This window comes from Gopherus flavomarginatus, chromosome 4 (genome assembly GCF_025201925.1).
Source record: "Gopherus flavomarginatus isolate rGopFla2 chromosome 4, rGopFla2.mat.asm, whole genome shotgun sequence".
Taxonomy (NCBI): domain Eukaryota; kingdom Metazoa; phylum Chordata; order Testudines; family Testudinidae; genus Gopherus; species Gopherus flavomarginatus.
In genome coordinates this window covers 106082656-106109928 of record NC_066620.1, presented here as the reverse complement: position 1 = coordinate 106109928, position 27273 = coordinate 106082656, and the positions used below count along the sequence as shown (strand labels likewise).

At 39.4% G+C, this 27273-nt stretch overlaps 1 protein-coding gene across 5 annotated transcripts; it reads right to left on the bottom strand.

Annotated features, from left to right (window-relative positions):
* Window positions 1-1974: 1974 nt before the first annotated feature.
* Window positions 1975-27108, bottom strand: FBXO30 (F-box protein 30). 5 transcript variants are annotated; one of them, XM_050949591.1, is made up of 5 exons: window positions 26840-27108; window positions 25195-25356; window positions 21117-21222; window positions 6805-8901; window positions 1975-4971 (listed from the first exon to the last, which is right to left on the bottom strand). In XM_050949591.1, exons 4-5 carry the CDS (start codon window positions 8884-8886, stop codon window positions 4768-4770), a joined length of 2286 nt encoding a protein of 761 aa, XP_050805548.1. In that variant the 5' UTR covers window positions 8887-8901; window positions 21117-21222; window positions 25195-25356; window positions 26840-27108; the 3' UTR covers window positions 1975-4767. The 5 variants fall into 5 exon arrangements, with proteins under 5 accessions (XP_050805548.1, XP_050805549.1, XP_050805550.1 ...); XM_050949592.1 differs by lacking the exon at window positions 25195-25356 and adding an exon at window positions 13598-13818; XM_050949593.1 differs by lacking the exon at window positions 25195-25356 and having other exon boundaries at window positions 21069-21222.
* Window positions 27109-27273: the final 165 nt, after the last annotated feature.

Here is a 27273-nt window from a genome sequence, read left to right as displayed (position 1 = left end):
ACACTATCTGCTGTCAGATTTCTTTAACTGCATGGCTAAATCATGAGCATCTTACTTGTCTGCGTGTCAAAAGATTTAGTGTGCATAATGCAACCTAAATCTGTAACACTGCCAGGCTTTAGAACTAAGATTAGCCAGCAGTTATGATTCTACTTGGATGGAGTTCTTATCAAAAGGATTATTCACATACAGAATGGCACAGACACCTCTGGCTAAATGTAGTCATGACAACCCTTTGTTAACATATCCCTGAATGGAAAGTAAAAGGTCTCAATAAGAGAAGTCTGTGAAAATATATGCATAGAAAACAGGTTAACTGCAAATTTTATCCAACAGCAGCCAAAAATTTTAAACCTGAGGGTAAAATTTTCAAAAACAAACTGCAGTAGTAGAAGCAGAGTTTTTGCCATCATTGAAGGATGGATCCAGCGGCACATCTCGCCACCCCCATCACACACGATATATAAATGAGGAACCATGGCTATATCCCAACCCTGTCCATGCCATGAATTCACTGCATTCTTACAAACAATATCTGAAGTGGGAAAGTCCTCATCTTATGGCTAGACCACTTCATCAGCACTTTCATTGCTCTCCTCCTCCAGTTTGTATTACCCACTTGTCCATGAGATTAACCAACTCCACAGCAGGTCTGTGAAAACGCAAACCAGCTCCTTGAAATAGTGACAGGGCACTGGTTATGAGGCCTTTTCAACATCTTTCACTTGACCATACTGCACCATCATGAACATTATTTTCTCTCCATTCTGCATAAATTCACTGGATCCTGCGCTCCACAAGATAAGAGATGCTCCAATACACCTTCTGACTGTTGGAAAGAATTCAGTTCAGCCTGAATGCTCTCCTCTTGTCAGAGTAACCAAAGTTCCCATTGGGCCAAATTGTCCAAACAGCCAGTCACAGCTATCAATAATTTGCCCAGCAAAATAGGTAAAACATTTTAAATCTGCCTGTGGCTTCCTGCTAACTTAATCAGGTATGTCCTCTGGAACACCTTATGCACACAGGAAGAGTCCCCAGAGGAAAGACAAAGTGACATCCTCCACATTGTGAGATGTTCAGTGTGGAGAAGGGAAAATTTGATTTACTTAACAAAATAGCCACATATGCCTATATACTGATAGGAATATAGCTATGAGTCAGAGTAGGCTGCTGTGATTTAAATGATTAATAATCATGTGTTGTGTGGACACAACCTTTTTATTTTTAAAACTATCTCCCCACACCAGTCTTTAGCATAGTAAAAAGCTGCTATGTGGATGGAGTCCTACTCTTTCATGAATAATCCTAGTATATTAAAAAAAATTCAAGAGTTTTATTTACATTTTTCCTAACATTCCTAGTACAAAGCCTATTTCCACTATAGTTTTTACTCACAGCCTAGTTGCTCTGCATTGCAGCTACTATTATTTTAAGCAACAGCCTTCTCCATATGCCCAAAAACTTTAGCCATAGGCCAAACTAGATATTGAAGTGTTCTTTGTGGCCATGGGGAGCATTACAACCAATAAAATATAACCTTTTGGTCCGTTTAATTTTTCCTTATTATCACTTTCAGTTGGAACTTTTTGAGTGAGTTATAAGGACAACTGATAGTGGCTTTTGATTAATCTAGTTCCATCTTTAATGGTGGAGGAAAACCTACGTATCAGCATCTGCCAGCTTCAAAAGCAAAACATCAAAGTACATCATTATGTGGAAATCAACACACTCAGAGAAAATTTATTTTCTTCAGGAGTATAAAGTGAATTTGGGTTTAGAGATTAAGTGTATTTATAGATAATGTATCTTCCAGTTTTCAGAAGTCTGATCTGACGGTGAAATTCCCTTGTGTTAATGTGATTTTAAAAATACTCCTAAATGCAATCCAACAGCCAGCTACAAAGTGCCATATTTAAATACTGAAAGGAGTGTTCAGAAGCTTAACAAAAAATAAGGTAAATTCATACCAAATAAAGGGAAACTCCAAATGTATTTTATTAGAATTTTAACAGACATTGCAAAAAAAATTGCATAATGATTGAAAACATAATATTTTAAAAAGGTAGCAATGCAGCATCAAGTAAAAGACAAAGAATGTAACAGCTGTGTACACATGCTGTAAAGGAGATTGCAACAGGGGAGTTAGGATTTGGGGAAAATGAGAAAGATGATATTTTTAAAGTCCCAAGACAAATATGAACAAAACCAGGAAAGTTCTGATAGACTGATTACATATTACCGATGTTTTACAGACTGCATAGCAGTGTAAAATAAATGTTATACTAATTACGTAACATATTCCTGCATCTGAAACAATTTACAAGCAGAAATTTTGTTTACATCATTGATATTTTAATAGCTCTGGATTTTCATAAAAATAGAAACTTATATTAACAAAAGAAGTCAGTATCTAATATTTGAGAACAAAAGTGCATGTGTTGAGAATGTAGTGTTATCTGTCAAGATGAAAATATCTAGTATTTAGAATGCCTATTTTAACAAAGCAGCATAACTGACTTTACTTTAGCTGCATATTTGCACTGAGCTACAGGCTAGATTCTGTCAATATAAGCCCTTGCAGTACCCTCTTCTCTCTAGAGAAACACCTCTGCCCAGCCCAGTTATTCTACAGGAAGCAGGATCCTGGTAGTTACAAACAATACTAAGTACCAAAGTCACAGCAGTCCTTGGCTAAGTGAATATCTACTACGTTGGAGGCAGTTTTAAAGATGGAGCCTGAATAGTCTGAGTTCTTCCAGTATAACAGCTACTTCTGGATGTCAGGGAAAAGCAGTAAGGGTCCACTACAGCTAAGATATACAGTGCTGAAAGAGAAACTGTCCCTGCATGGGACTGGAGGTTTCTCTCTCTTGGTTTTGAGAGTAAAGGGCATTGCAACACACTAGAGGGCAGGGAGATAGGGATCCTTCTACCTACAGCTAAAACCTAATTTGTATGTCCAAATTAGTATATCATCTATGTTCCCTGCAGCCACCACCAAGGATATGTATGGAGAGTTACCGAAACCAGATTAACTTTTTTTTGTGTGCAGAGGGTTCTTACCCCATTTGCTCCCAACCAAGGTGGGAGGAAGAAGTGCCAAAAAGACACATGGTCCAGAGATTCAGACATTCCAGAGAACGGGACGCAGAGAGCTTGTTTTGCTTGAGCTCTTCAACAGTTTTGTCATATGGCACTGAAGAACTGGGTTTTGTTTCTTTCTGGAGCACCTTCAGCATTCCGAACAGAAAAAGGCAATGACTGTTTAGCTGGATTGGACCCAGAATGGACAATACACAGATGCTGTAATTGTGAACCGTAGCCAGGTTAGCCATAAACAAGTATCTCTTATAGAAGTTACAAGCTTTAAATGTAATCTGTAGCATTCTCTCCTTAAGGGTACCTTGTTTTACCTAAAATTGAAATACATACTGTATTTCATCATTCCAAACTCTGGTCTGTTTCTGTTTTAGTGTGTGGCACAGTTACCAAGTGCAACAGTCCGTGGTTACCAACACAAAAGTCTGAAAGTTGTTTTGAATTAAGCTAGTGTACTTTTGCTATTACCAGGGCATTTCTCATAGTACATACTTAGTCACAAAATGCTATGCAAGTTTCAACATTACAGGAGACTATGGAAACAATTTAGAGTTGTTCATTTATCAAAGATGTGACTGAACAGAACATTTTGAATATGCCACATGCAACTCATGGAAACGGTCTCATTTTATGAAGATGATACATTTTGATGCACTTAGGCAATTAATATGCCCTCAATAAGTGTAGCATTTTTATAGACAAATTAACAGAAATGAAAGACAATACATGTTACAATACCATAAAACAATTTAAGCCCTTTCACTAGCTGCATTTTAAATCCACAGTTGTGCATTCCATATTCCAATTTATGACAAGAAATAGAAAGATTTTGTTCAAGCATTTTCTCCTTTAATCAACTATAGGATTGATGAATGGGATTTAAAAAAATTATAAACTCAAATGCCAACCTAACAGCTAATAAATATTTCATAGTTTTAACTTCAAGAGGTTTGCTCCCAAAAGTGAAATAACTGTTAGTTCGCAAGAAAAGTAACCACTGCTGACTCTTCAAAAGAAAGTTGTGCTAAAATTAATCTGCCATAAATCAGAGTTCACTTAGCTCATTGCTACATATTTTTAAAAATGCATATCCTAGATCACATGTATATTAAACTAGGATGAGCACTAGAACACTGATTAAACTAAGAAATTCGCACACATGTGCTTAAAAAGTCAAGGGTTTGTCTGAGAAATCTACTTCAAAGTTTTGAATAGTGTTCAGCTTTTGAATGTTTAGTAATTTGTAACAAGACCAAACACACAAAATGTGTTTGGTTGGGATCTTGTCTCACTACAACTCAAAGTATCCTATTTGAATGTGCATACCTATAGAAGTTCATTTCTGAAATTGTATTAATTCAGCAAAAATATGGGCACCAGTGAATCAAAAAAAAATACATTAGAGATTTTTTTTTAAAATTATATAAGTTAGATAAAACTACCCTGTCCAGCAAGTTCCAAATTTTTCAAACATTAAGGCAACTTTCAATACTTCCAACTAAACAGTATTATAAAAAATAAATGTCACTTCAAAACATTATATACATAGTGACAGAGTAGATTTAACTAGAAATTATCTTTAGTACATTAATAAAGTGTCACATAATATTACATAGAGGTTATATCAGGTGCTTGAGTGTATGTGCAAGTGGAGTGACATTGCATTTAAAGTACAGGTTTCAAGACAGAGCGGAGTGAACGTCCTTCTTTAGTGAGTTCTCGTGTTACACACATACATGGCAGCGGGACAGCCTCCTCCCTTCTCTCTACAGCATTATAATTACATTTCTTCAAGTGGTCAGCCATGCTTACGATGTCCGCAAACTTCCACTCATTTACAGTACAAAAAGCTGTACTGAACCGCCACACCTGGAAAACAAGTATGTGCTTAGCATCAAACTGGTTCTTTGTAAACAGAGAATCAAACTAGTACGACCCTGAACACTTCATTTTGTAACTAATTTGGGTCCACCACTAGTTACAGCTAAATCAGTATTACCAGCTAAGTTCCAGTCAGTAATATCCAGCTTGACTTTCAAATTCTAGGCTGAGTTTATAGGATGGAAGTTTGGGGTAGGAGCTGAGATGGAGAAGAGAATCATTTTACTTTTAAACTGAGCACATTTGATCAGGAAGTTACATGTCAGGCAAAAACATTGTGTGGTTTTAAGTCAGTGTGGTTCTAGTTTGAAAAGTAAGGTTCTGGTTGTTAGTCGTGCTAAGTATCTGCAAGTCCAACTGAAGAGAAAGGAGATGCAAGTACTCAGCTCTTCTTCATGTAATGTGTAACTTAGTGCCTGATTTTTCAAAATTATTTACTTGACGAAGACACTCAATACCATGGCAAGAGACATGCTATAAACACCTGAATAGAACTTAGAATTATATGCTTTCATTTCTTATCTTTATACTATTTAAAATTAGACAAAATTCCTGCTTTCAAATTTTTTTTATATATTAAATAAAGTTATGGAAGCATAACTATATTATGATTTCTAGATAAATTTTTCCATTTTTCCTAGTATTACAGAACTATTACTTTACATATTACCATGATAGAAAACAATGGACAGGAATTACCTCAAATCCCATTCCCCAAACTGTTGGGGATACGTTGAATGTGCTAGGAACATAAGAATGGCCGTACTGGGTCAGACCAAAGGTCCATCTAGCCCAATATCTACCGACAGTGGCCAATGCCAGGTGCCCCAGAAGGAGTGGACCTAACAGGCAATGATCAAGTGATCGCTCTCCTGCCATCCATCTCCATCCTCTGACATACAGAGGCTAGGGACACCATTTCTTACCCATCTTGGCTAATAGCCATTAATGGACTTAACCACCATGAATTTATCCATTTCTCTTTTAAACGCTGTTATAGTCCTAGCCTTCACAACCTCCTCAGGTAAGGAGTTCCACAAGTTGACTATGCGCTGCATGAAGAACTTCCTTGTATTTGTTTTAAACTTGCTGCCTATTAATTTGGTGACCCCTAGTTCTTGTATTATGGGAATAAGTAAATAACTTTTCTTTATGCACTTCCTCCAAATCACTCATGATTTTAGATATCTCTATCATATCCCCTTAGTCTCCTCTTTTCCAAGCTGAAGGGTCTTAGCCTCTAATCTCTCCTCACATGGGACCCGTTCCAAACCCCTAATCATTTTAGTTGCCCTTTTCTAGTGCCATTATATCTTTATTGAGATGAGGAGACCACATCTGTACGCAGTATTCGAGATGTGGGCATACCATCGATTTATATAAAGGCAATAAGATATTCTCAGGCTTATTCTCTCTCCTCCTTTTAATGATTCCTAACATCCTGTTTGCTTTTTTGACCGCCACTGCACACTGCATGGACATCTTCAGAGAACTATCCATGACGACTCCAAGATCTTTTTCCTGACTTCTTGTAGCTAAATTAGCCTGCATCATATCGTATGTATAGTTGGGGTTATTTTTTCCATTACTTGGAAAAGGTGATAACCAAACTACTTACTGTAGCACTTTTTTTTTTTTTCAAATTGGCTCTCAGAATAGCATTGCGTTCCACAGAAGATGGTCTTTTTCAACAGACACCATGATGTCAATTAACTAGGGGTGTGTGGGTGGGGTGGGGTTAGGGAAAACAGTCATCCTCAGAACAAGAGCAGATATGTCCCATACCTTCCTTCCTATCTCCAAGACACAAAATTACCTTACCTTTTCTTTTATTTGCCATGAAGAACTTCCATCTGGGTACTTTCTTTTTTCCCAAAGCAGTATGACCATTCCACGTGCTTGAAGCAAACTTCCACATACATCTCTCATTAATCGTGACACTCTTGAAAGCTGACACAAACTAAAACCATCTAGAAAACCAGCAATATGTTGTAGAACCTCAAAAGGCAGACTACTCAGATGATCACTACATGGACCAATGAGGCAGCTTTTGGCTGGTTCTACTAATACTGTAGATATACAAGGCTGAACCCCAAATGATCGCAGATGGCGATCATGAATAATCTTTGCCCCTTGTGTTGAAGGACAAAACCTACGTTGAGAGTATGTACAGCCATAGTATGCCAAGGGACACCTCTGCTCCATCCAGCCATTGAGGCCAGCATGAATGTCACCATGCACATTCTTAAAATGTGAAGAAAATTCATTTCGCCTAAACAATTGTCCACAAACAAATGTAAACATTGAACGCTGTTTTGTTTGGTATCTAGCCACACATTCCAATACCAAGTCCAGACCAAGTGTCTGAAAAGGACTTGGATTTGAGAGCTGTGGGTTGGCATGATCACATGCTGAAGCTGAAGCTATTTCCCCTACCATTGTATTTGTGGCCAATATCGCAGATGGAAGGGAAAATGTTTGAGTCCCAAAATCAATGCGATATCCATCAACAATGCGACTATCTGATATCCCCCTACCACCCGGAGAGTCTCCCAGACAGAACAGCAAAGCTGCTGTGATTAGATCTATCCCCTGAAGACCCATAGGGTCTTCTGCTATCTCCAAATCTGATGTATCAACAGCTTTGTCTTCCTTTGGTGTAGACCAACAGTGGTTAACAAGAAAATTGTATGATCGATGGTGAATTAGAGAAAACACATCTACATTTCTCAATCTTTCTTGTTCCAATTGCCTCTCTAACACTTCCTCTCCACTGGACACATGTGGCAGTTGTATATGGTTAACAGCGCCATTAAATAAACTGTGGGGTGTTATCACTTCTCTAAGTTGTTGTGCTGCTACAGGAAAGGAGCTGCAAGACTTCAATGCTCCATCATCAGGAGATGCAATACATTCACCATTTGCTACATTAGATGGTTTTGAATCACACACATCTAGATCTTCATTCTGGTCCAATGCCTCTGTACCTATATTTTCTGCATGAAAACCATTACACAGAGCAGAAGCATTACCAAGATTCACATTCAAGTCACGTTTTTGCACTATATCATAACAAAAATCACTTGAACCATTTTGTTCCGATTGTGAATTTTGGCTCAAAATATCGAAGTCAATTCCACCAACTGCTCCCATGTTATCTTCATCTGGATATTCATGGTCTGACAATTTACTTTGAATACATCCATTAGTAGTTTGTTCTTTGATCTGAAAATCTTCATTCATCTCATATGGCAAAATACATAGTCTTGAACTTAACATGCTTATGTCTCTTGTAGCAGTGTTCAGTATATCTAATGCAGCAGCTAAACTCTTAGTAGTTTCTACAGTAGCTTGATAAAGTGCACTGTAGGAATCTCCATCTGCAGGTATCAACCCATTTGAAAGCATTGTGTCAGGAGCACTTGACTTAACAGAAGTCTGCTCTCTAGGTTCTGATATCTGATCAGCTGCTTTTGACATCATAGTTGCTACTTTGAGGGATTCTAATAGCATGCGCTGGTCTTGAAGGGCTAAAGCCATGTCTAACTGCTCTACTTCATCAACATCTTTACTTAGATTTTCATAAGATTTCCGGTCTGCATAACTGACTGGCCATCTATTCCATTCCATAGTGCAGCAAACCACACTTGCAGGACACATTTCTAGATGTTCAGCGATTTTGTTTCGGGCTACATTAAAGGGACATCCAAAGCCACTATTCAAACAAGGTACTCTTTCAAATGGACACAAAATGCGATGCTCTTCAGCTTTGCATGAATGAAAGACTGCTCCACAAACCAGTGGGCAGCCAATCAAGTCACAGGAAATTCCAGTCTCTGGTCTGGTCATGCAACGCCGACTGACGCAATTGACACAGTGTAAATGCTGCTGATGTTCCTCCATGATTCAAGTCCAGTTCTGGGCAGGAAGAGAAAGGAGATAAAACAATCTTAATTTTTAACTCAGTATTTGTTAAAGTTTACTAATAAAACAAATAACTACATATTCTTGGTCTATAATGTATAGAGAGTTATAAATGAACACTACACCAATTGATCACAAACCATAAGTACAGTAATAAGTGACACTTTACCGTCTCCCCCCTCCAAAAAAAAAAAAAAAAAAGAGAGCTTATGTAACAGAGAAATGAAGGTTATTCAACTGTAACCTAGAGTTTTTCAAGATGGAGAACACAGCAGGACAAGAGGCAAACCTCTTAAATGCTGGTCTCTTCCCCTCTGAATCAACCATAGGATCAGTAAGCCTGAAGCAAGGTGCAGGAAGTAATAAATACATTTATAAAGAAAACAAATGAACTAAAATTTCTAATATTAATCCTAACTAAGAAATCTAACTAAGGCACTGAGTGTTTAAAGAACATGGATAAGTCTGGAGAGGTTCCTAGTCCATCTGCTGCCACAGCTGGAAGGTAATAAGGTAGTTGGAGTGTTGTGGTGCCTTTTACAATCTTACCTGTAAAACTTTGAGGAACAGCGAGGGGAAGACAGTAGGGGGGCACTCCAATGGCCACCAGCAGAGCTGCACTGCTAGTGCATCCTGTGAGTGGGAATATATAATGGCCACTCAAGGAAGAAATCAAGTTACACTGTTTTAAAGTGACCTCACAAGATCATGGACACTTCTTAAATTTTTAAAATAGTTTCATATCTTTATGAAAAGTGTTTGCTCAAAGCTCTAGTGTGCAGCAGTTTTACTATCTTTTCTAATTTGCTAACCCCCTCCTCCCAGATCAGTAAAAACAAAAAGGCACATTTCCAAGTGTCCTAAAATGGCTTTTACTTCTCCCTATTTGGTGATGCTAATGCTAGTGAGAAGATGGGGAGCAATAAAGGAACTCCATATAATTGGAGTCATGTGTTAAGTTTTATTGTGAAGCACGCACAATTAAAAAGCACGTTGGCCCTAGAAAGGTGGATTCCTTACTCTGATTTGGACGGCAGAGTAAACCCGGCATTCCATGTTTCACCACTGCAAACATTTGTATTTGAAAGTACATTGCATTACTATGTTTCAAAGTCAGTTTATCTTCCCCTCCCTCACACATTTTTAAGATACGGGGAGGAATACACTAAAAGTTAGAGGGCAGGGTAAAGGAGACAATTGCTCAGCAACATTTTCTTACGGGGCTGTTTACATTCAGTCCATGTTTACCCCAAACTCTTGTGGTTAAACTCTATTAATCTTGGGAAAAAATTAATGTATGGGTTGCTCATTTATGCTTTAACCCCCTGCTTTAGCACAAATAGCAATCTCACAATATCACAAGCATCATACTGCATCACTCCATGATTCTCATGACATGTTTTACTGAAAGACTAAACCGATGAAGTATAGAAAATATTCTTAAATCATTAATTTTTTGTAGAAATTTAAAGGAACACAGAACAAATTTACATCCCTCTGCCCACCAAAATAAATAGGTTTTCTAAAAACAAGCTGAATATAAAACTTAAATTTAATACAACAGAAATGTTTCCATGTTTGATTTTATTTCCAATGGCAAACAAATATACCCTGCAATGTTTTCAACTCAAGAAATGCAGCAGTATGCAATTGCAGAAAAACTCTGAAATGAAATTAACTGACAATAAATAGAAATGAAAGTGACTAGAATTTTTTTCATTGGTCTAAACTGACAAATGTCAGTAACCAACCAACAAACTAACAAGTTTTTATATTTTTTACTTTTAGTAACTTAAGGTGTTATTTATCACAGAAAGTTATTCATGGGATTTTAAACCTATGCTCCGATACTTAAAGTTGGCTTGAATTTCAAAATGTGAAGTATCAGCCCCCTAAATTTGAGTAATTCAGATGTTTTGGCCACCCACTTTTCTGAACTCTACTAACAAAGAAGCATATGTGCTGCACTTGATAGGCACAACACAGCTGGTTTATTTTTCCCCACTATGAAGAGTTTGTTTTTATTTATAGGTAACAAATTAGCTTTTCATAGTATGTTGTAAATACAGGTTTCAGATTGGCAGCAGTGTTAGTCTGTATCCGCAAAAAGAAAAGGAGTACTTGTGGCACCACAGAGACTAACAAATTTATTTCAGCATAAGCTTTTGTGGGCTACAGCCCACATCAGATGCATAGAATGGAACATATAGTAAGAAGATATATATATACACATACCCACACACCCACACACCGAACATGAAAAGGTGGAAGTTGCCATACCAACTCTAAGAGGTTAATTAATTAAGATGAGCTATTATCAGTTTACCAATCACTAAAGTTACACAATTTGTCAAAGGCTTCTTGCATACATCCTACAGATTAAGTCAACAGTGTCTAAGGCAATTCTTCATTGAAGTTTTAAAACGTATTGACTGTAAAAAATTAAAAGGAGGGTGGGGGAAGAAAGGTCCATATCAGAATTTTCCATAAGCTATTCTGCCAGGAGTTCCTTTTAAGTTGAGACTCATGCACAAATTTCTAATCTGAACAGAAATAGTTTAAAAATGACCTCTGTACAGCTATGGAAAAATATTTCCCTCCCCTTCGGATTCCATTAGTTGAAAAGGAACATCAAGCAGGTGACTCAAAGGAAGCATTCCTTTCACCATATTAGAATTAGTTTCTCTGATAGGACCGCCTCATCCTGCACACACACAGGCAGTTTGCATCCTTTATTGCAAGTTTATTGAAGGGGATGTTACAAAATTACTACAAAATTCCCCATCAACAAGTGACCCAGCCATTTAACGTATGGTTGAAAGGCTAACTCAGGGGTAGGCAACCTATGGCAAGGGTGCCAAAGGCAGAATGCGATCTGATTTTCAGTGGCACTCACACTGCCTAGGTCCTGGCCACCAGTCCAGGGGGCTCTGCATTTTATTTAATTTTAAATGAAGCTTCTTAAAGGTTTCAAGAACCTTATTTACTTTACATACAAAAGTTTAGTTATACATTATAGACTTATAGAAAGAGATCTTCTAAAAATGTTAAAATCTATGACTGGCACACAAAACCTTAAATTAGAGTGAATAAATGAAGACTCGGCACATCACTTCTGAAAGGTTGCCGACCCCTGGGCTAACTGATGAGATTTTGTGTTGCAGGAGCAAATTGCCAGCAGTCCTCAAATACAAACTGAGTTTGTTTAGGCTTTGTCTACACTACAGCCGTGTCACTAAAAGTCAGGCAGTGTAACCACTATTTGTTGGCACTTTTGACAACAAAATACTTCCATCCCCTACAAGCAGGGTTCGCATTGTGGACAGGAAAGCACTCCTGCCTTCAGTGAGCTGTTTACCCTGCCACTTGCCGTGGCAAAACTTTTGTCTTTTGGAGGAGGCTTTTTTAAGCACCTGTGAACGACAAAATTTTTGTCGTTCAATTGGTAGTGTAGACAAAGCCTTAGTCTGGAGAGTAAAAGGCTGAGAGGGGACGTGATAACAGTTTTCAAGTACATAAAAGGTTGTTACAGGGAGGAAAAACTGTTCTGGTTACTGAGGATAGGACAAGAAGCAATGGGCTTAAATTGTAGTAAGAGCGATCTAGGCTGGACATTAGGAAATACGTTTTAACTGTTAGGGTGGTTAAAACACTGGAATAAATTGCCTGGAGAGGTTGTGGAATCCCCAGCCCTGGAAATTTTTAAGAGCAAGTCTGACAAACATCTGTCAGGGATGGTCTAGAGAATTCTTAGCCCTGTTATGAGTGCAGAGGACTGGACTGGAGGACCACTCAAGGTCCCTTCCAGTCCTACGATTCTATGATTTTTAGTAACTGTTCCCTAAAATCTAGTCACCCAAACTTGATGTTCAAAACTTGTCTTTCATAAATATTAGAGCTGGTCAGGAATCTTTTGAAACATTTTTGTTTGAAAATGCTGATTTGTCAAAACCAAACCTATTTTCAGGAAAGGGTCAGTTATCCCAAGTTTCTTGGTCTGAAAAGCTTTTGGAAAGTTTCAAAACTGTGAAGCATTCTTGGTTTTGGGTCTAAATGTATGTAACATTTAAGTTAGTTATAATAAAACTTTTTTTTTTTAAAAAAAAAGTCAACATCAAAATGTTTTAACAAACCCAAACCAACAGTTTACCAATTTTTTTGTTCTACTAAACATGCAAACTATGGCAGCCAATTAACACTGATGTACATTAACATATATTCCCTGAAGAGACATATGTAATAAAAATGCAGCATCTTTAAAATGCCAAGAACTGGGCGCACATACTCTGGGTGCCTCCCAACCATGACCCTTTGTGTATCTCCTGCCCCTTCATGTCATCTATTCCCCCACTATATACCCTCCTGAGATTTTTGGGGTGTGTGTGTGTGTGCGGGCAGGGAAGAAATAGCCCCGTAGCAACAAGGCCTGCTTTATTCAATTTCCCATAGTTATTTTTCAAGAGAACTACAAACATCATTAAACGTGACCAGTGACTTCACTAACTCAGCTGCAGCCCAGATCAAACAACGATGCCTGCTAACCAAATTCGGCAGTGGGCTCCGAGAGCTCCACTTGGTCACTAAGACCTGGTCTACATGGCGGGGGTGGGAGAAGAGAATTGATCTAAGATACGCAACTTCAGCTACAAGAATAGCATAGCTGACATCGATGTATCTTAGATTGACTCACCTTGTGTCCTCATGGCAGAGGGTTGACTACCGCCACTCTCCTGTCAACTCTGCTTCTGCATCTCAGCAGTGGTGGAGTTCCAGAGTTGACGTCAGAGCAATCGGGGATCGATTTATTACGTCTACGCAAGACGCAATAAATTGATCCCCGATAGATCCATCACTACCCGATCTGATCCGGCAGGTAGTGAAGACCTGCCCTAAAAACGCTATTGCTTGGCTCTGTGAATGCAAAAATGTGAAACAAATAAAGAAGTCAATGTAGCCATCATGAAACACTACCTTTAAATAGACTATACAAGTTTACCCAAGAGCACGCTACTATAGCACTAATGCACCCTAGTAAGCAATATTGGTCTTTAAAGTTAGATTGTGTGAAACTTGAGCTCTGTGATTAGTAACTCATCTTTTGTTAAGTTTCCAGCCTCCTCTCGCAGCCACTAGCTGGCACTCACTAGTACTGAGTCAAGTATTGATCACACATATGCAGACAAAATTTTAAAGTGTGTGGGGGAGGGAGAAACAACAAGGAGTCCTTGTAGCACTTCAGAGACTAACAAATTTATTTGGGGGGAGGAGGGAGGAAAGATATGGTGGAGACGTTTCAAATAAACTTAATGGACACTATATTAATGCCAGATCCGACACTAAATTTTAATCATTTATACTAGGCAGACTCAACTAATTTAGCCCAGTATTAACTAGGTTTTTGTGTTTGCACTGAATGTATATCTGCTTCTTAATAAAAATGTTTTTTAAAAAACCTTTTAGAGGTAGATTTACATTTTCAGTAGGCAATTAGTACTTCAATTTCACCAACATTCTGCAGGCTCCACAGTTAGGACTTCAGAACACCAGTTGAAGAAGTGTAATTTTGTCAGCAGAGTGTTTTAGTCATATCTTATTACCAAACACGAAATCTTTTTGGATGTTCTTTTCATGAATTTGTTATTTTAATCCCTGCTAATCAACACTGAACATCTACAGTGGACTTTCACTAGCTTAAACAAACCATGAACTCACTGATACTTTAAAACACTGTCAGTGTAACCCAAAAATTAATTGCCCATAACTAGGGCTATGATTATGTCTTGGAGGTCTCTGGAAGTCTCAGATTCCATGACCTCCATGACATTTTCTGCCTCGGAGCTGAACTGCTGTCAGCAAGAAGCCCTGCAGCTCTTAGCTGCTGTTTGTGGAGGCCCCAAGCAGCTCCTAGCCACTGGGCAGCAGAGGGACTCCGGAGCTCCCTCTCTGGGGGTCCCCCAGAGCTCCCACTCACCACATGCGGCTGGGCTCACAGCAGCTGCCCAGCCGTGGCGGTAGGCAGGAGGTCCCCCCACAGTAGCCCAGCCACTATGGGTGCTGGACCTTCCTCCCTCCCCATTTTGTCGGAGATATTTTTAGTAAAAATCACAGACCAGTCACGAGCGTCTGTTAATTTCTGTTTATTGCCCATGACCTGTCCGTGATTTTTACTAAAAATATCCGAGACAAAATCTGAGCCTTACCCATAACACAAAATGTTTAAGTCTACATCAAAATTCGTACATTTTCCAATTGGGGAAATTTAAGTTTAAGTAGTATTCAGTTGTTTTAGGAATAATCAAACATATGAATGACGAGTTAGTTGCCATTACTACATTTAATTTTTCAAGCTAGCACACTTACTGAAGTTCCTCATTTTTTATTTTGCCATTTTCATTAGTTACAATATCCCTCACATCTAAGCTTCTGCGTGATCCAGGAAGTAAAGAAATCTTTATTACTCAAATTTCAGGCTACAATCTTTTACATGAAAAATGAGTGACTATTATGTCACTGAAAACAGAGAGCAAGAACCTCGAAACACTAATGTATGTGTTAACTTGAAGTGAAGAAAAATTTTGGTAAAAAAGGATTTAGGTTTGAAGATATCTAAATGTTTAACACTGTGTGAAAGTTGTTCTTTAAAAACAGTAATATAAAACTCCAAGAGTAAACAGATCAAGTAGTTGTGCTGCAATAATATGAGAAATGACAAGGGAAAATATAAACATTATTTGCAGACAGAACATGCCCTGAAAAGAACTGACTTATGTTACCCTACATGATACCAGTTTTTTACCATATTTTATGTCAAATTAGTGACTATACAAAGAACGAACAGCTGTACTTTTCTGATTTATGTAATGTCAGCAACTATGTTCAGTTCATCTGAGATGCTGAAGTATTTACGCTTGACTGTTACTAGCAGAGAAACCTAAAAATACATCCAGTTCCAGTGAGGTGACCACCGCTCTCAGAATTTGAAGGGTCACTTGATGTTATTGTACATACAATATAGTCAGCTGACTAGATCAACCAGAACATGCTTTGAAAACCTGCCATAATGAAAAGGATTAAAATTCCAGCTGTTATGAACAACCTCATGATGATAGCTGTTGTGCTAATACAAATATTAAGACAGAGTTTAATAATGGCTTCAAATTGTGGGCATACAATATTCTGGATGCAGTGAAGGGAACCTTCTCTCTCTGCCTCTTCTATCATACAAATAAGCTGCTGTACTGACACAATATCAAACTCAAGAGTGAATAGTTGCTTGCCCCCACACTCTCCTCTGATATAAATGCTTGCCTTTTTTGTTTTATGTGTTTGAGAAGCAAAATTTTACAAGATTAAGTTGAGGTATCTTTCAGACCTTGTAGCAAGGCACCTTCACAGGGCTCAACGTTTCCCCCTCTGGCAGTTGGGGGCCTAGAGCAAATCAGTCCCACTTTGGAATATAAAAATTCCTCACTCAGGTTTTATTTTTGAATATTTACAAGGTGGGCCTCAGGGTAGGCCCAAGGCCAGCCAAAGAGAAACAAGTTCATAACATAAAAAGGAAATACCTCTCCCTGTCCCCTCTCTGGGATGTTGCCTTGTTATGCTGCTCTGAGGTGCCAGTCCTTCCCCAAAGAGTCTGTTAGCTGGCTTGCTTCCCTTATAAGTAAGAAAGCAGCCTTCCATCCAGGAAGATTTTTCTCCCTGCTGCAGCTTGTCTCTCATTTCTCATCTCTCCCTCTCCCTCTCCCTCGCACACGCACACACCAGAAAAGGGGTTTTTAAAAGGTCACAGGGAGCCCTTAGGTGTCCTTAAGTTGACCTGAAGTAACCGCTTTTCCACCACTCTCTGGTAGCTGTCTGTCCTGTCTCATTCTGTCACAACTTGCATAGTCAGGATGCTCAAAAGGCCATTTTCCTACTTGCTTTAACTTTTAAAAAAAAAGTTACTAGCCCTTAAGATTTTGAAGGGAACTTTTCCAATGTGAATCAAGTATAAACTGATGTTATAGCATCTGCCTGAATGCTGACTGACCGATCTTTGTTCCTCTACTGCTCCTCAGCACAGGGCCAACTCTACTATTTTCACTGCTCCAAGCAGCGCGCCAAATTGCCACCGTGGACGGCAGGGGAAGTCCATGTGACGTTAGGGCGGCACACGTGTTTCCGCGGCGGTGGCAATTTGGCAGCAGCTTCTGTCTTCAGTCAGAAGACAGAAGTTGCGCTGTCGCGGACAGCTGAACAGAGAAGCTGCCACCAAATTGCCACCGCCATGGAAACGCGCGTGCCGCCCTAACGACACACAGACTTCCCCCGCCATCCGCGCTGCTTGGGGGCAAAAACACACAGACAGCCGCCCCTTGCAGATTGCCGCCCCAAACACCTGCTTGGAATGCTGGTGCCTGGAGCTGGCCCTGCCTCAGCATCTTCTAAGCTGCAGCAGAATGAAAATTGACCAGTCTATTCAGAATCCTTTGAAATTGATAGTTACATTCTAACTTTTGCTTTGGAAAAAACAAGGAACAGAAATAGGCAATGCAGCCAGTCAATGAAGAAGAGGACTCAAATGAAGCCAGACATTTCCTTTTAGCAGCCAGACAGTTAATACAAAAGGCAGAATCCAGAAAGCACATCCAGAAGAGAATCCTGGTAGTTTGGGGAGGATGTGGAAAGATTTGGCATCTCATCTGGAATGGCTCCTGGACAGTGCCACCCTACTGACCCTTCCATTTTTCATACTGGTTTTTCACTAGTATATTTAGTCGTCTATTGTGTCTGGTAAAAATTTCATACCCTGTATTTGAGAGGGTGGATTTATGTGTTGAGTGTAGGTGGCCAGGAGAGCCAATTGGGTCAAGATTTATGATATGTGTTAGAAAACAATTGGATGAAAGATTCTGGAGGAGAAGGAGAAAAAATACCAGAGAAGGTAAAGAACACAATGTAGATAAAAAGATAAGTACATGGAAGCAGGAGAAAGAAAAACTGAAGATAACTCAGGAAAATACTCATCAGGATTCATCACGGGAGAAGGAACCCACAAAGAGAAAGGCGGTGAATCAATCCACCCTCCCAATGAAATGCATGCTTCAAGTGCATTACAGAAAATGGATCAACAATGTTACAGTTAGATACAGAACACAGATAAGACCTATTTTACTCTTTTAAACCACATGATGCATGCTTGGATAGAAATTTTTCATTTTAACTAGTAAATTTAGTTCTCAGGTTAGTAAGCATTGGGTAAATTTTTAAAGTTTTATATAATCTTCCCCAGCCCATCCTTGCCACCTTCAAAAGTTTAAAATAATTTACAAGTTAGAAAAAAGTGAGATAAGAACTCATTCTCTACTATTGCAGGATAATTACACTAACATTTCAAGCATGCATATTAGTTGTAGCACTGTTTTTTTCCATTTTATTAAGTTTCAAATAATGAGGCAGATTCATTGAACTGGCAGAAGGACATGCAAGTTCTATATCCTTGCTTCAACTAGAACTCTTCTGCTAAAGGAAGTTTTACCCTAAAAGAAAGCAGGTGATATACCACAACCTGTCATCCCTATGGGTTTTGACTAAAGGAGGGTAGCTTTAATGCCCACTGAGGGCTTCAGAGGAACAAAGATGCTCAGATAAGCTGAATACAGCCATCCCCTGGCCATGACCTCTTCAAAGCCAATGCAGTCTCTGTCACCACAAAACAGAGGGTGCAGCCTCAACTTCCTGCTCAAACTCCCCTCCCCACTTCTGCACTGCTGGAAGCAAGTGCAGACTGTGAGGGGAATTTAACCCAGTATTAGTTTTTTTACTGTAAATAAATAAAATCTTTATTTTCGTTGTAAATGCATACTATTGTATTAAAAAGGAGCTATTAATCAAGTTCCAGTCACATCTAGTGTTATTTGGTAATCATTCATACGAAATAATTATCTAAAACAAGTAGATGGTCATATATAATGCTGTATATATAATCACAAGTTACATTTAGACACTGATCTCAGTATGTATTTAATACACACGTGTAAGCCCTTTGACTGGAACTTTATTTTATGATGTACAGCAATTATGCAATTTTTAATTGTTTCTTGGATAAAAATGTGATTATAGATACAGCACCCAATGGTATTAGGCACTTCAGATAAATAAACAATATAGCACTTCCCTGATGAGTTTACAATCTAATTTTAAATTTATAAAACTATAACAGCAAGCAGGATGAATTAGCAAGGGTAAGGCTTATAGTTTCAAGATTAAGCAGCTACTCAGCTGAGATATGTGCACATCTTGATTCCAGAATTTATTTATTTATTTTTTTAAGGGCAAATTAACACTTCCTGTAGCAAGAGTCAAGTGAGTTTTAGGAGATACACCTCTATCCCGGTATAACGCCACCCGATATAACATGAATTTGGATATAAAACGGTAAAGCAGCACTCCGGGAGGGGGGAAGGTGCTGCGCACTCTGGCAGATCAAAGCAAGCTGGAGGCTCCTGAGGACAGCGTTATATCGAGGTAGAGGTGTACTTGAACAAAGAGATTTTGTTCAGAAAAAAGGAATTGAGAAGGCATGATCTGTCTGAAAGCAGCATAAAAAAAAAGATCATAGATAAATTGTCAAAGCATATACAATGAACAGGATTTTATATGGATTTATAATCCCATAGTCAGTTTTCAGAAAAAAACTACTGTGAAGTCAGCTTCATGGACTTGTATATTTCTCTCATAATTACATCTAATCATATGTATTCAGTCTACAAGAGGTTTTGCCCATAGCATTTATAAGTCATGCTGGGTTCTTTTCTTCTCACATATCATCATCATAAAGTTCTACAGGCCACTTACATCTTCAGCAATACCTGTGCAAAGCAACTGCTCTCAATGCATTTGCACAGGTGAATACAACTAGAATAGGGGTCAGCAACCTTTCAGAAGTGGTGTGCCGAGTCTTCATTTATTCACTTTAATTTAAGGTTTTGCACGTCAGTCATACATTTTAACATTTTTAGAAGGTTTCTTTCTATAAGTCTAGAATATATAACTAAACTATTGTTGTATGTAAAGTAAATAAGGTTTTAAAAAATGTTTAAGAAGCTTCATTTAAAATTAAATTAAAATGCAGAGCCCCCCGGATGGTGGCCAGGACCCAGGCAGTGTGAGTGCCACTGAAAATCAGCTCGCGTGGTGCCTTTGGCATGTGTACCATAGGTTGCCTACCCCTGAACTAGAACTTAGTAAACAAGGCTTTTGATGCCCAAGAAGGAACAAAATTCCACTCCCTTTCTTAAAGTGCTGGCTCTCTATGGCTAACATGAATAAAAAGCAGTAAACTTACTTTAATCACTAAATTCAGTAGAGAAAGCTCTGAAAACACACAAGTAACATACTACTAACTTTTCTGTCACAAAGCATGACTATTTAGAACCACTATAAGATAGAAAGCAGAAAAACAACATTCACAACACTGTTTCATGATATCTTATCGGGAAAAAAACACTAAGATTCAGTTAGCATCTTACAGTTCTATGCATCAACAAACTATTTCTGATGAATGAGCAAAACAAATACTATAACGCTTCGAAAGGCAAATGACCTAAAATCATGTCTGACGCAAAATTATAGCTGCTTCTAAGAAGTCCAGCAGTGAGACTGAGCGGAAGAAATAAAAATCCTCAGCACTTATTATTCATTTTTAGATTTTAATATTAGAGAGAAAGTTTTATACATTTTACTAGCTCTAGGAGTTATAAGCCTGTCTAGAGGCCCCTTATGCCTCTGTTTTCTTGTCCTAAAACTATCTCTCCATTCTTCAGAGTATTTATTAAGACATACTTCCTTCAGAAAACCTTCTGACTATAGTCCAGAAATAGAATAATTTAAAGAAATCTACCGCATCTAGATTGCACCTCCCCCAGTTGGTGTCTTAGTCTGCAAGACACCAGTCTTACTTCAGAATGCAGGCCTCTCTCAGGTGGAATTCAGTCCTTTTTCCAATAGTTTTAAATAAATTATTTAACATTGTCATTTTAAAAAGAATCACCAGGATTTCTGTTTTGTGTTTTTGTGACAGGTCTGCTCTGCTTTCTTGGTGTCTTGCCCCATTCTCCAATAAACAGTCCAAAACTTTGATTAACCTTGGGCAATGGACTACTACATGACAACTACACCTGGAGCAGCTATACTTGGCGCATGGCTCAGGCACAATAGCACTCTACCTGCTGAGATGGTGGCAGAGGGATGTCAGCTAGAGAGCCAGTTTGGCTTCATGTATAAAATACTTCTGAACTTGAACTCAGTACAACTGCTTGATTGTTGCAGACTCTGCAAAAGATGAAATCAAAAAAGATAAAAGGCTACATTTTGTACCGTAAGGACTACTCCCTACTTGTACAATCCTCTAAAAAGAGTTCTGTGCTTGCCTATCTCAGACTGCAGGTATGTTTGTATGACTAGCATTTTGCAAAATTCTATATTCCAAAAAGGACAAATAAAATGCAATTAGTTTTATTATTAATCTTAATAGAGAATAGGGCAAACAGCCTTAGCACCAAAGATGGTAAGTTTTTAAACACTTGTCTGATGCCAGTTATCAGTCACGCGAGATTGCTATTTCATAGATTTTAAGGCCAGAAGCAATCATTAAGTTTATCTAGTCTGCCCTCCTGCATAAAAACCACCACTGATTTCACATAGCGATTCCTGCATCTAGTTCAAAAACTGGTATCTTGAATAAGAACATATCTTTTAGTAAGATTTCCAATCATGAATAAAAGATTCCAAGTTATGAAGAATTTACCACAGCCCATGGGTATATGTTCTAGTGGTTAATTACTCTTAAAAATTTGCATTGTATTTCCAATTTGAATTTGTGTAGTTTCAATTTCCAGACATTGGACTTTGTTAAGCATTTATCTGCAGCATCAAAGAGCTTCAAGTGCCCTATCTTTGCTCTGCATATGCATGTAGCCACACACTGCTTGTAGCAGCTAGGGGATATGGGGCACAGGGATGGCAAAAACAAAGGGGGGAAAACGTATCCTTTAAGACTGTACCCTCTCTCAGAAAAGTTCTGACAAGCTAAATCAGAGGTTAAGAAACAAAATGAGAGGGAAGCAGTCTGACCTAGAGAAGTAATTAAACACTGCACAAGCATAAGAATAATTATGCACCTGTGTTTTACTGATAAATGCAAAGATCTACATTAATGCACGATGGTTGACATTTTTAGCTGCACAATCAAAACCACAGCTACATACACCCTCTTGCATATATGATATACATTACTTCTGCAGAATGTGTTATGTTTAATACTTTAATTCATGCATGTTGTCACATTTTTGCTGGAAAAACATCTAAATTTGTGACCTTTGCCTAATTATAGATGTCAATCATAAAACCTTGTTGAAACTTTATTTCTGTGGTTTCTACACATACATTTGTAGATGTCCATATTGGAATGAACAAGCATATTTAAATGCAAACTGAACAGATGAAATCCTGTATCTAGTGATCAAGCACTAAAATGCAGGTACAATGCATTGCTGTTTAATTTTACATATATGCATGCGTATCTGGGGATCTGATCATTATTTTGTACTATTGTAGCACCTAAAGGTCCCAACTGGGCCCCATTTTTCAGTGCACTAAGACAGTCTCTGTCCCAAAAGAGCTTCTAATCTAAATAAACAAGACATACAACAGAGAGGAGAAGGATACACCATACATATGTGCAAACAGCAGGATGATCAGTCCCCTTAAGTCCATCCTATGTGTTAAAACTTAAGAAAATAAACCTCCCTTCTACTTTCAGGCACTTAAACTTCAGTATCATTAAACCATGCCTCATTATACAATCAAAAACATTCATACTCATTGGAGTCTAGCATGTTTTTTCCCTATTTCCCCCTCTATTTGAGTTTTAGAGCATCAGAAATCAGAGGCCCTTTTTACCAGGGAGGAAAAAGAATTCAATGCTTTTCATTAACCTTTAAAAAGCCACTTTTGAGCTAGAAGTAACAATGAGACATCTAAGCCCCCAAAGTAACTTTCAGAATGTTAAAGTAACTTTCAGAATGTTATAAGGACATATAAACAAGGGCTTAAATTTGAAGAGCTCTCTGAAATAGTTGCTAGAATGCACCTTTTAGCAACACAAAAGAGAATGTGTACTGATAACTGCCCAATGATCATATCTGTCAATATACTAGCTGTTTTATAGTTATTGAATTAGAATGAAGAAGATTGTGTAAAGAAAAAAAGATTGGCTCTTCACGACTGTTTTGAGATAATTTTTAGAGGACAATGAATCACCCATTTCTCATCTATATTTGCCAGTTAAAAACAGAAGTATTTTCCAAAAGTCAGCACACATGAAACTAAGATATATAATCCACGGGCTCCAAATGAGCATGCTTGTCTAAACCTTTTCAAGGGCTGATGACAATAGTGACTCAGCTAAAACAGAGTGTTCTGAGTATTGCAATGCACTGTGGCTGTGGTAAACAAAGCATACTTTAAAAAAAACTACCTCATTTGTTACTGAGCTGTCACTCAAAACTGTTATGCTTCTTCACAGCACATAAACATACCCACATGGGGGGGACGGACAGGGGTGGGTGGGGAGATGACAAGGATGACTACTGATTCTATAAGAGGCATACTTCTAAGCAACTCAAATTTACCTTAACTTTAAGTATGATTGGCAAAACTGAAGATAATTTTAGCACCTACATAAAGTTTTTTTTTTAAACTGTTGCAACATATACCAGTAGTTTGATGAACAACTTGAACCAAAATCTTTGTTAAATGTTTTTGTACTGACCATTACTTCTGCTAAGATTTTGTACTAAAAAGCAGTAAACTTACTAATTAGAAATTTAGCCAACAATATACCTTATATTTGCTTTTAAAAAAACATTTGACAGGATTTATTTTACAGTAGTGCTTAGAACAATTGTTTTGCCTTTGGTAAACATAACAATTGGTTTCTATGTGATTATATTCCCCCCACTTATCCATAAATGTCTGTTGCATATTCTTTATATACAAGTGGTAATGAGAGGTATTTCAACACGAAAATATTCAGACATACTATACATCAGTCATAAGTACTTTCATAATTACAGTGTATACACAAAAAAAGTTAAAGACATTAGTTTTCAAAGTCAAGTTAGAAAATCTAAGAATTGAGGTTGCCCATGCAATCTTAATTCTGCCCTCTTGTGTGTATGCATTACAATATAGTCTTTGATTACATGATCACATACTATTTTTAACAGGATCATTGCCTCATTCAGTGCAGAGAGGATGGACTACACTCACAGAATGAGTCAACTGTTCAATACTTCTTTTTATCCTGTAGTAGTGGCTCCTGCATACCATCCATAGCCTTCAGTGAACACAGAATTATTAATTTCTTCATGGCCTTTTCTAGGGTATTCATCATTGTGGTATCTGACTGAATGCCTCACTAACAAATGAATTTATCTCCACTGTGAGATAAGAGCAATATCCCCAGATGGGGAAAATAAGACAGAGATTTGCCTAATGCCAGACAAACAGAAGTGTTGAGTGCTCCCACTGCAAATAAAGTGGATGCTTTGCACTCTGTCAGTAATACAATGTGGTCTGGAAGTATGAGTATAGGGTTAGGAATCCTAATTCTATCTATCAGGCTCCAAGTGTTTCAAGTTGAGCACCCATAATATAAGAAATACATAAGAAGCTCCCTGTCAAAATTTTGGTTTGTTTGACTTGTGTAACATCACATGTGAAGTCTGAAACAGAGGCAGTGAGAAAACTGTGCTTTCATGTGGCATTCACCTGCCTTGAACATGAGATCATTCTCTCTCTTCTTGCAGTCTCTTCCTTTCTTCTCTAAATACCTTTCCACTTCTGCAACAAATGAGGCAAAGATCATACAAAATGCCTCACACAAGCCTGATTCATTCTTATACACTGAATAAAGGAATGCTCTTGTAAAAAAAAAAAAATAGTATGTGATCATGTAATTAAAGACTATCATAATGCATACACACAAGAAGGCTGAATTAAAATTACACAGGCAGCTTAAATTTAGATACTTTTTAACCTTTTAGCTGTTTGACTTTGCAACCTAAATAATATCCTTTTAAACAGTTTTGTGTGTGTAATTTCTTATGACTTTTTTTTTTTAAGTAAAAACAAAAGTATATGCAAATATGACAATCCCACTATTGTACATCATCTGCAGAGTTTGAACCTTAAACCTTCAAAACTGCAACACCCCTTGAGTTACAGGATTAGTTACATTACCTGGCAGTGACAGAAGGTTCTTATCCTGGGTGATGTGGGGGACTGGGCTATGTTCTGGGCCCAGAGAAAGGGAATGGAACACAGCCCAGCCCACCCCACCTCTCTCTTTCCTCACTTCCTGGGGGAGGTTATCTGCTCCCTCGGCTCTCAACGTGGCTGTTGCTGCTTATTTAACATGTTAATAATACAAACAACAGAAGAGATATGCAGATTTGAAAAAGCAGCAAAGAATCCTGTGGCACCTTATAGACTAACAGACGTTTTGGAGCATGAGCTTTCGTGGGTGAATGCCCACTTCCTCAGATGCATGCATCTGAGGAAGTGGGTATTCACCCACGAAAGCTCATGCTCCAAAACGTCTGTTAGTCTATAAGGTGCCACAGGATTCTTTGCTGCTTTTACAGATCCAGACTAACACGGCTACCCTCTGATACTTGACAGATTTGAAAAGTTTCTCAGACAAATCTGAATGGAATTTCAGGGGACAAAGAAAAAACACTTCTCCAACCCTACAGCTTTCTCCCTACCAAATGTCAAAGGTGTTACAGCATCTCAAAATAGACTGCATGATTTTTTTTACAGCTAAAAGTTTTAGGCAAAGTCACTGCCCAGCCCCCCTATATTTATGTTTCTTATTCTTTATCATCATAGAATGGTAAGACTGGAAGGGACCTTGAGAGGTCATCTAGTCCAGTTCCCTGTACTCATGGCAAGATGAAGTATTATCAGTGCTCAGCTATACCATCTCCTTATGTTTATATAGGAACAAGTTGCCCCCTGTTTTTTTATTTCCACGAATTAAGCAACTCAGGGACCAAGTCCCCTCTTAGACAGTTGGAGCTGTCACTTACAATACACACACAGGGTCAGAGAAACCTTTCGGCAACAACTAGGAATTAATTATTTGCTCCCCTTGTCTATGAATAAAAGAGCAAGACTGCACTGTGGGGCAGGGGCTGACTTTTTGTATTCGGATCACACCTAGCGAAATAGGATCCTGACCCTACTCTTTGGGGAGGTGGGCACTGTAATGCATGTGTTTATTAATATTAACAGCAGCAACGGGGAGGCTAAACAGAGAGGGAAAGCCGCCATATGGTGAACGTCTCCTCCACATAGCCATTGTGTGCTCCGCAAGAAACCTACCCAGGCAGTGCCCATAAAGGGAAAAGGGGTGGAGCTGGTTCGCCAGCCACCCTAAATGGCATGTTACCACCACAGACACCCTGAGATCGGGATTAAAACCCAGTAGCCAAGGGAGGGGTGACACGATCGCCCCTCCCCCGCCGACAGAGCCCCGCGGGGTTGTCCCTGCCGGGCGGGCCTGCACGGGCCGAGCCAGGAGAACCCTCCCTGCAGCGAGAGAGCCTCGGCTCCGGGCAGCCACCCAAGCAGCCAGGGCCGGGGTTACCCACCCCTCGGATCGTGGGGAAGAGGAGAACCACCCCCCCGCCCGGACTCTCCTATGGGTCGCCGAGCTTCTCGCGGCTGCGGCAGCTGAACTTTCACCGCTTCCCGGCCAGCCAGCGAGGGGCTGTTCCGGCCCCAGGCCCGGACTAGAGACCCCGCCCCCCTCTGGCCCTGGCGGCGCTGACGGGGAAGATGCGGAGTGAGGAGAAAACCCCTCCCTGCCCCGGTCACTCACCGTCCGAGCGGCGGCTCTGTCCCGGGCAGGGCTCTGCGCGGCCCCGCTGCCGGCCGCTCCTGCCTCCAACCGCCGCGCGAGCGGCCGGACACGCGCGCAGGGAGAGAGAGCGAGCGAGTCCCTCCGCATTCAATCCGGTTCCGGGATGAAAGGATGAGAGTCCGCGCGCCGACTCCCCCCCAGGACTGGCGCTGCCAGCGGCGTCTTTCTCCCCCGGGTTCCATGCAGTGGGGGCGGGGCGACGGTGACGCTATGACGCACGCCGGAGGGAGGGGGAAGGGACGGATGGAACATCCCACTGGAAAAGGTGAGCGCGTGTACGTCAAGTACCCGGATGTTATCCCCCCGCCCCTGTGTGGGCTGCTCTGGGGCCGCGGAGCTCGGTCCCCGCCCCGCCTCTGGCTGGGACTTGGGCCAGACGCAGGCGAGTGGGG

Coding starts and splice junctions, on each gene's coding strand:
- FBXO30 (XM_050949591.1), bottom strand. CDS start 8,886: ATGGAGGAACATCAGCAGCATTTACACTGTGTCAATTGCGTCAGTCGG. Junction 4,972..6,804: donor CATGGCAAATAAAAGAAAAG/GTAAGGTAATTT, acceptor CTTGTTTTCCAG/GTGTGGCGGTTCAGTACAGC.